This window comes from Lutjanus erythropterus, chromosome 3 (assembly GCF_056507025.1).
Source record: "Lutjanus erythropterus isolate fLutEry1 chromosome 3, fLutEry1.hap2, whole genome shotgun sequence".
NCBI lineage: Eukaryota > Metazoa > Chordata > Actinopteri > Lutjaniformes > Lutjanidae > Lutjanus > Lutjanus erythropterus.
In genome coordinates this window covers 130,001-139,799 of record NC_139319.1, presented here as the reverse complement: position 1 = coordinate 139,799, position 9,799 = coordinate 130,001, and the positions used below count along the sequence as shown (strand labels likewise).

General features: G+C 48.8%; 1 protein-coding gene across 2 annotated transcripts in view; it reads right to left on the bottom strand.

Annotated features, from left to right (window-relative positions):
- Window positions 1-1,752: 1,752 nt before the first annotated feature.
- LOC146329273 (mitogen-activated protein kinase kinase kinase kinase 3-like) overlaps window positions 1,753-9,799 on the bottom strand; it is a 50,443-nt gene continuing 42,396 nt past the window's right edge. For both annotated transcript variants that reach the window (XM_084714496.1, XM_084714495.1), the window contains exons 23-34: window positions 9,232-9,316; window positions 6,993-7,072; window positions 6,387-6,447; window positions 5,922-6,039; window positions 5,416-5,474; window positions 5,221-5,324; window positions 2,829-3,000; window positions 2,492-2,560; window positions 2,306-2,398; window positions 2,151-2,221; window positions 2,014-2,069; window positions 1,753-1,921 (exon numbers count right to left, since the gene is read on the bottom strand). In XM_084714496.1, coding sequence (XP_084570622.1) covers window positions 1,834-1,921; window positions 2,014-2,069; window positions 2,151-2,221; window positions 2,306-2,398; window positions 2,492-2,560; window positions 2,829-3,000; window positions 5,221-5,324; window positions 5,416-5,474; window positions 5,922-6,039; window positions 6,387-6,447; window positions 6,993-7,072; window positions 9,232-9,316 — 1,056 coding nt within the window. In that variant the 3' untranslated portion in view covers window positions 1,753-1,833. The remainder of the gene's footprint in view (window positions 1,922-2,013; window positions 2,070-2,150; window positions 2,222-2,305; window positions 2,399-2,491; window positions 2,561-2,828; window positions 3,001-5,220; window positions 5,325-5,415; window positions 5,475-5,921; window positions 6,040-6,386; window positions 6,448-6,992; window positions 7,073-9,231; window positions 9,317-9,799) is intronic.

Below are 9,799 nucleotides of genomic sequence, written 5' to 3'. Positions count from 1 at the left end.
TATTTAAAGTCCCTCCTGTGAAGATTATTTTTATTATCGATGAATCTTAGTCAAAAAACTAAATCAAGATGAAAGCAGAATTAAAGACAATTTATTGATCAAATCAAACTGACATTAATTAAAGTGAATCTGGCAGCAGCAGCAGGTTTAACGAGGCTGCTGAGAACAGACCAACTGCAGCTCCCTCTGTCGGTCATGTGACCCTCGGCGTGAACAGACCAACTGCAGCTCCCTCTGTCGGTCATGTGACCCTCGGCGTGCAGCTCACAGTGCTGTCATGTTCTTCAGCTCTCAGCAGCTTCACTGAGCTTCTTCTTGTAGTCAGTTTCAGCTCCAGTTCATCCCCCGTTCCATGAAGGCAGCGTCCCGCACACACTGAACACAACACACCCCAGTCCAGTCCTGTCCTGTCCTGTTGAGTCCAATTCAGTCCAGTCCAGTCCTGTCCTGCCCTGTCGAGTCCAGTCCAGTCCAGTCCTGTCCTGTCCTGTCGAGTCCAATTCAGTCCAGTCCAGTCCTGTCCTGCCCTGTCGAGTCCAGTCCAGTCCAGTCCAGTCCTGTCCTGTTGAGTCCAATCCAGTCCAGTCCTGTCCTGTCCTGCCCTGTCGAGTCCAGTTCAGTTCAGTCCAGTCCAGTCCAGTCCAGTCCTGTCCTGTTGAGTCCAATCCAGTCCAGTCCTGTCCTGTTGAGTCCAATCCAGTCCAGTCCAACCCTGTCCTGCCCTGTTGAGTCCAGTCCAGTCCAGTCCAGTCCAGTCCATGCTTGTCCTGTCCTGTTGAGTTCAGTCCAGTCCAGTTCTGTCCAGTCCAGTTGAGTTGAGTCCAATCTAGTCCAGTCCAGTCCAGTCCAGTCCATGTTTGTCCTGTCCTGTTGAGTTCAGTCCAGTCCAGTCCTGTCCTGTCCTGTCCTGTCCTGCCCTGGTGAGTCCAGTCCTGTCCAGTCCAGTTGAGTTGAGTCCAATCTAGTCCAGCCCAGTCCAGTCAAGTCCAGTCCAGTCCAGTCCTGTCCTGTCGAGTTGAGTCCAATCCAGTCCAGTGAAGTCCAGTCCAGTCCTGTCCTGTCGAGTCCAGTCCAGTCCAGTCGAGTTGAGTCCAATCCAGTGCAGTCCAGTCCTGTCATCCTGCATCAGTATAAAAACATCTGTTTACAGATGTCAGTAACAGGATCGACAAACTTCTGATCTAAAGTCTGAAGTTAACTTTTATGTCTGTTACCATAGCAACCAGCACTACTTTTCTTATCTCAGAAACATCAGCAGACACTAAACTTGAAGACAGATGTGTCTGTAACATCTGTAGACAAATACAAACATCTCAGTCGTCCCTTGGTGGCTGGTTGCAGTATAGATCATAAGTCCCGCCCCCTCCATGTTAGCAAATGGGACATTTAAAATATCAAAGCAATGTCAAATAAATGTTTCTGTCCTGTTGTCTCACTTCTGAGAGTTTATTTCATGTGTTCTTGAGTTTGGCTGTTTGTGTATCTTCACTAAAACAGGAACACTGACTTAGAACATTGTTAGAAACCCTTGTTACCACGGATGAGATCTGGATTTTTCTGTAATACAGGTCCTGGACTCTGATCTGGTTCAGCTCAGATCTGTGGTGTCGACACTATTCAGATCAACTGTAATGCCTCATGGGAGTCGGCACTTGAATACTGACTGTTGTTTTGCTGAGTTCTTTCACTGTTGCATTCTGGGAGAAACTGAGTCAACAAAATGGTCGACAGTCCATGAACAGTACAGGTTTGGTTCATCGGAACGGTTTGGTCCTGGTCTGGTTCTGATCTGGTTTGGTCCTGGTCTGGTTCTGATCTGGTTTGGTCCTGGTTTCAGTAGCTGTTTTCATGTCCAGCCAGGATGTACAGGTTACTGGGTTCAGTTGGTTTATCTGTTGCCCTGCTCTCCAGAACCACCACCCTACAGACAGACAGACAGACAGACAGACAGACAGACAGGTAAACAGGTGAGCTGACAGGTAAACAGGTGAACAGACTGTTTACCTGTCTCACCTGTCTGAGCCCAGCACACGGAACATCCTGCTGATGTCACTGACCTCCTGAGTGATCTGTGGAAAGAAAAAAAAACAGTCATAGTGACACAACAGTGAGGTCAGCGTGTTCCTCATTTCTGATTGGAGGATTATTACCTCATTAGATCTGAAGCTCCGCCCCTGCATGCCATGTCTCCAGAAGGCCAAAACACTGTCCTGTAAACACACTGGAGGAGGTGGAGGGAGGGAGCAGATTTAAGGTGGTTTAAAGCAGATTTAAGGTGGTTTAAAGCAGATTTAAGGTGGTTTACCGATGGCCTCGATCTGGAAATTGAAGATGAGCTCGGCTGACAGCTTCTTGCTGGACTTCAGTTTCCCCTGAAGGTTTACGATCTTTATACAACCTACAGGAAACACAAAGCACACTGCTAAACCTTTCAAAATAAAACTTATATCATTCTATTTTTTAAAACAGTTGTCTGGTTGCATGAACTCACGGTCGAGACAGACCAGGATGGTGTCTCTCTCCAGCTGAGTAACGTGGATCACACAGCTCTGAGGGTTCTCTGCAAAGACACAAAATGTTTAGACTCCTGAGACTCTGTGAGGTGGGAGGAGCTTCACCTGAGTCAGGTGAGTAGTACCTGTGAAGTTATTAGCAGCTGAAGTCTTCACATGTGCTTCAGCAGCCTCTCCCAGGTAACATCCAGCAGAATAACTCCACCTTAATTCAGCCATCTTTCCTCAGAGTTCATTTGTTAAACCTCTGAAGGTCTGTGGGCTGCATGTGAGTCTGAGAGGAGCCGTGTGAATAAAGTCAGGACGAGGACTTACCTGTGTCAGGGGAGGCGGGGCAGGAGGAGTTGGGGTCCAGGGTCTGGAAACTGATTGGCTGGTTGGGTTCAGTTCCTCTGTTCAGACCGACACAGATCAGAGGGTAAGGCTGCTCCGGAACCACAAGCAGCTCCAGAACCTCCAGAGGACATGGAGGCTGGAAGTCCACGTTCTGGTGAGGAAGACAGAGACATACAGAGAGTCATGTGACTGGTCCAGAGACATCACATGATCACAGTATAGAGCAGGAACGTAAATAAAGCTCCTCACCTGTCTCTCTCAGTTCCTCACCTGTCTCTCTCTCTCAGCTCCTCACCTGTCTGTCTCTCAGCTCCTCACCTGTCTCTCTCAGTTCCTCACCTGTCTCTCTCTCTCAGCTCCTCACCTGTCTGTCTCTCTCAGCTCCTCACCTGTCTGTCTCTCTCAGCTCCTCACCTGTCTCTCTCTCTCAGCTCCTCACCTGTCTGTCTCTCTCAGCTCCTCACCTGTCTATCTCTCTCAGCTCCTCACCTGTCTGTCTCTCAGCTCCTTGCCTGTCTCTCTCAGTTCCTCACCTGTCTCTCTCTCTCAGCCCTTCACCTGTCTCTCTCTCAGCTCCTCGCCTGTCTCTCTCTCTCAGCTCCTCACCTGTCTCTCTCTCAGCTCTTCACCTGTCTCTCTCAGCTCCTCACCTGTCTCTCTCTCAGCTCCTCACCTGTCTCTCTCTCAGCTCTTCACCTGTCTCTCAGCTCTTCACCTGTCTGTCTCTCAGCTCCTCACCTGTCTGTCTCTCAGCTCTTCACCTGTCTCTCTCAGTTCCTCACCTGTCTCTCTCTCTCAGTTCCTCACCTGTCTCTCTCTCTCAGCTCCTCACCTGTCTGTCTCTCTCAGCTCCTCACCTGTCTGTCTCTCAGCTCCTCGCCTGTCTCTCTCAGTTCCTCACCTGTCTCTCTCTCTCTCAGCCCTTCACCTGTCTCTCTCTCAGCTCCTCGCCTGTCTCTCTCTCAGCTCCTCACCTGTCTCTCTCTAAGCTCTTCACCTGTCTCTCTCAGCTCCTCGCCTGTCTCTCTCTCAGCTCCTCACCTGTCTCTCTCTCAGCTCTTCACCTGTCTCTCAGCTCTTCGCCTGTCTGTCTCTCAGCTCCTCACCTGTCTCTCTCTCAGCTCCTCACCTGTCTCTCCCTCTCAGCTCCTCACCTGTCTGTCTCTCAGCTCCTCACCTGTCTGTCTCTCAGCTCTTCACCTGTCTGTCTCTCAGCTCCTCACCTGTCTGTCTCTCAGCTCTTCACCTGTCTCTCTCTCTCAGCTCCTCACCTGTCTGTCTCTCAGCTCCTCGCCTGTCTGTCTCTCAGCTCTTCACCTGTCTCTCTCTCTCAGCTCCTCACCTGTCTGTCTCTCAGCTCCTCACCTGTCTGTCTCTCAGCTCTTCACCTGTCTCTCTCTCAGCTCCTCATCTGTCTCTCTCTCTCAGCTCCTCACCTGTCTCTCTCTCTCAGCTCCTCATCTGTCTGTCTCTCAGCTCTTCACCTGTCTGTCTCTCTCAGCTCCTCACCTGTCTGTCTCTCAGCTCCTCGCCTGTCTCTCTCAGCTCCTCACCTGTCTCTCTCTCAGCTCCTCATCTGTCTGTCTCTCAGCTCCTCATCTGTCTGTCTCTCAGCTCTTCACCTGTCTCTCTCGCAGCTCCTCACCTGTCTCTCTCTCTCAGCTCCTCACCTGTCTCTCTCTCAGCTCTTCACCTGTCTGTCTCTCAGCTCTTCACCTGTCTGTCTCTCAGCTCTTCATTTGTCTCTCTCTCAGCTCCTCACCTGTCTCTCTCTTTCAGCTCCTCATCTGTCTCTCTCTCAGCTCTTCACCTGTCTCTCTCAGCTCTTCACCTGTCTGTCTCTCAGCTCTTCACCTGTCTGTCTCTCAGCTCCTCATCTGTCTGTCTCTCAGCTCCTCATCTGTCTGTCTCTCAGCTCTTCACCTGTCTCTCTCTCAGCTCCTCACCTGTCTGTCTCTCAGCTCTTCACCTGTCTGTCTCTCAGCTCCTCACCTGTCTCTCTCTCTCAGCTCCTCATCTGTCTCTCTCTCAGCTCTTCACCTGTCTCTCTCAGCTCTTCACCTGTCTGTCTCTCAGCTCTTCACCTGTCTGTCTCTCAGCTCTTCACCTGTCTGTCTCTCAGCTCCTCACCTGTCTCTCTCTCTCAGCTCCTCACCTGTCTCTCTCTCTCAGCTCCTCATCTGTCTCTCTCTCAGCTCTTCACCTGTCTGTCTCTCAGCTCTTCACCTGTCTGTCTCTCAGCTCCTCATCTGTCTCTCTCTCAGCTCTTCACCTGTCTGTCTCTCAGCTCTTCACCTGTCTGTCTCTCAGCTCTTCACCTGTCTGTCTCTCAGCTCCTCACCTGTCTCTCTCTCAGCTGCTGTCTTCTTACCTTAACCAGCATGAACTTCTGCATTGGCTCCACCCACTCTAGCAGGACCACACCTGATTGGAAAGCTCCGCCCAGGTACTTGTGACCTGTGTAGGGGTTTCTCACTGTAGAGAGAGGGGACAGATAGGTGTGTGATCCAGGTGTGGACAGGTGTGTGATGTCTGTCTGTCCTCTTGCTGACCATGTCTGACTCACCTACGCAGCATCTCAGACAGCCTTTAGTGTCTGGAATCTTACTGGAGATGGAAAACCTCCTGGACAAAAAGACGGAAAGAGGAAGAGACAAAGACAAAGAAAAAAGACAAAACACAAAAAGTAATAAGAGAAAAGACAAAAGACAATCAGGATGGAGTTTAAACTGAGTCGATGGTTTAAAGGGACAGTCTGTATTATCTGCAGTGTGGTTCTATGAGGTTCTTCTCCACAGTCAGTGTGTCAGAAACAAATGTCCACTATATGTCTCATCACTGTACCTTTCTGTCAGACAGACTTTTCTGACAGGAAACCACTGTTATAGTTTATACTGTATGACGGTGGTTTCCTGTTTGTGGGCGTGTCTGTCTCCTGTAGGTAACACACTGACTGTCAGAACCTTACAATCATGTTTCAAATAATCTGAACTATCCCTTTAATCTTTCAGCATGTTAAATGTCTTAGCATGTTTTTAGTGTGTTCTTAGCATGATGCGCTGGGGAACAGACCGTGGCAGGATGCGGTCAGGCAGACGGCGAGTCGGGATGGAGACAGTCAGTTTCTGTTTGAGTCGAGCCTGTTCGAACAGACCGACCAGACTGTGACAGTACAGCTGAGAGGTTCTACCTGCAGACAGAACGCAGGGCTCAGTTAACACACATCACACACCTGACAGAAAAGACATTTTTCTTTTATGATTATTAATCTTCAGTTGATTTTCAGTTATTTTAAAATCACATTAATGTTTTAAACGTTTATCTTTTATCTTTTCATCTTTATTCTCAGTGAGGTAACTTCCTGTATTTTAGCTGTTTGACATCATGAAGATGAAGATAGGACACAGGATCAACAGGTTTTATTTACAGATATTTATTTTACATCAACACGATGGCAGAACCTTCGACTAGAACATTTTATTCCAGAACAGAATTAATTACTGGTGTTTGTTGTGTTTCTGTGATGTGTTCACTGACCTGAGATGGAGATCAGAGTGTTGTTCATCACATAAACCCAGGTACACCTGTGAGGAACCAACTGCACACACACACACACACACACACACACACACACACACAGAAATGTCCATCAGTCAAAGTCCTGAACTTGAACTTGAACAGTGTGGGTCAGGTGGTCAGGTGGGTCAGGTGGATCAGGTGGTCAGGTGGTCAGGTGGGTCAGGTGGGTCAGGTGGTCTGGTGGTCAGGTGGGTCAGGTGGATCAGGTGGATCAGGTGGTCTGGTGGGTCAGGTGGGTCAGGTGGGTCAGGTGGATCAGGTGGATCAGGTGGTCAGGTGGGTCAGGTGGATCAGGTGGATCAGGTAGTCAGGTGGTCAGGTGGGTCAGGTGGATCAGGTGGATCAGGTGGATCAGGTGGTCAGGTGGGTCAGGTGGATCAGGTGGTCAGGTGGGTCAGGTGGGTCAGGTGGATCAGGTGGATCAGGTGGTCAGGTGGGTCAGGTGGTCAGGTGGATCAGGTGGTCAGGTGGGTCAGGTGGATCAGGTGGATCAGGTGGTCAGGTGGATCAGGTGGTCAGGTGGTCAGGTGGATCAGGTGGTCAGGTGGTCAGGTGGGAGCTCACCTGTTCCATCCAGTTCTCATGCAGCTCGTTCAGATTCAGAGTGTAGATCCCTTCCTCAGCTCCAAACACCAGGTACTGATCTGATCACGCACACACAGACAGACACTGGGACAGTGCACAGACACACTGCAGCACTGACAGAAATACTGCAGCACTGACAGACATACTGCAGTACTGACAGAAATACTGACAGAAATACTGCAGCACTGACAGACATACTGCAGTACTGACAGAAATACTGACAGACATACTGCAGCACTGACAGACATACTGCAGCACTGACAGAAATACTGACAGACACACTGCAGCACTGACAGAAATACTGCAGCACTGACAGACATACTGCAGTACTGACAGAAGCACTGACAGAAATACTGCAGCACTGACAGACATACTGCAGTACTGACAGAAATACTGACAGACATACTGCAGCACTGACAGACATACTGCAGTACTGACAGAAATACTGACAGACACACTACAGTACTGACAGAAATACTGCAGCACTGACAGACATACTACAGTACTGACAGAAATACTGACAGAAATACTGCAGCACTGACAGACATACTGCAGTACTGACAGAAATACTGACAGACATACTGCAGCACTGACAGACATACTGCAGTACTGACAGAACTACTGACAGACACACTGCAGCACTGACAGAAATACTGCAGCACTGACAGACATACTGCAGTACTGACAGAAATACTGACAGAAATACTGCAGCACTGACAGACATACTGCAGTACTGACAGAAATACTGACAGACATACTGCAGCACTGACAGACATACTGCAGCACTGACAGAAATACTGACAGACACACTGCAGCACTGACAGAAATACTGCAGCACTGACAGACATACTGCAGTACTGACAGAAATACTGACAGAAATACTGCAGCACTGACAGACATACTGCAGTACTGACAGAAATACTGACAGACATACTGCAGCACTGACAGACATACTGCAGTACTGACAGAAATACTGACAGACACACTACAGCACTGACAGAAATACTGCAGCACTGACAGACATACTACAGTACTGACAGAAATACTGACAGAAATACTGCAGCACTGACAGACATACTGCAGTACTGACAGAAATACTGACAGACATACTGCAGCACTGACAGACATACTGCAGTACTGACAGAACTACTGACAGACACACTGCAGCACTGACAGAAATATTGCAGCACTGACAGACATACTGCAGTACTGACAGAAATACTGACAGAAATACTGCAGCACTGACAGACATACTGCAGTACTGACAGAAATACTGACAGACATACTGCAGCACTGACAGACATACTGCAGTACTGACAGAAATACTGACAGACACACTGCAGCACTGACAGAAATACTGCAGCACTGACAGACATACTGCAGTACTGACAGAAATACTACAGCCCACCTGTCTTTGTCAGTTTCCTGGAGAGGCAGAGCTCACAGTGTTTCAGACAGACAGTGGATGAAAACAGTAAAGACAGCAATTCAGTTGTTCTAGTGGGAACAGGAAATAAAATGATGAGCAGAACATGGAGACCCTACAACAGCTGATAGTCACAGAGGTCAGAGGTCAGACAGAGGTCAGACAGAGGTCAAACAGAGGTCAGACAGAGGTCAGACAGGTCAAACAGAGGTCAAACAGAGGTCAGACAGGTCAAACAGAGGTCAGACAGAGGTCAGACAGGTCACAGAGGTCACAGAGGTCAGACAGGTCACAGAGGTCAAACAGAGGTCAGACAGGTCACAGAGGTCAGACAGAGGTCAGGTCACAGAGGTCACAGAGGTCAGACAGGTCACAGAGGTCAGACAGAGGTCAGGTCACAGAGGTCAAACAGAGGTCAGACAGAGGTCAAACAGAGGTCAGACAGGTCAAACAGAGGTCAGACAAAGGTCAGACAGGTCACAGAGGTCAGACAGGTCACAGAGGTCACAGAGGTCAGACAGGTCACAGAGGTCAAACAGAGGTCAGGTCACAGAGGTCAGACAGAGGTCAGGTCACAGAGGTCAGACAGGTCACAGAGGTCAGACAGAGGTCAGACAGGTCAAACAGAGGTCAAACAGAGGTCAGGTCACAGAGGTCAGACAGGTCACAGAGGTCAGACAGGTCACAGAGGTCAGACAGGTCACAGAGGTCAGACAGAGGTCAGACAGGTCACAGAGGTCAGACAGGTCACAGAGGTCAGACAGGTCACAGAGGTCAGACAGGTGTGCGTACCTCTGGTGTCGGGGTTGATCCATGAGGCAGCAGAGTGAATCCTTAGAGGACAACCATTAAAAACCTTTGAGAAACAGGCTCCCATCTGAGGATGAGGACACAGAGACAACTGACGGGTTCATGTCCAACATCAACTCCAGGACGGTTTAAGATCAGCTGATCTCTTTCCTTTGCACTGTCCAATCATAGCTTAGCTATTACTCAAGTAAGGCTTTTACGTTTTTTTACTTGTAGTGGAGTATTTTCAGTGTGTGTGAGTGTTTTTACTGAACTAAATGTTGTGAAGAGTTTATCCAGCACAGCTCACCTCTATAATGATCACCTGGTCTCAGTGTGTCACTATGTTCTCCTCAGATCATCTTCCTCTCATTGTTGTTGCTTTATGATGTCAGCTGATCAGGTTCTTTAACTCTGAACTTCTCTTCTAACGTTCTCCTCTCAGAACACGTTGTTTATGGTGACTTCATGGATTTTATGTTTCCATTCTAGCAGCTGATGCATTAAACTCCAACTATCAACACACCTGAGGTCTCACTCTGCTGTATTAGTTATCAGGTGTAGATCGAGC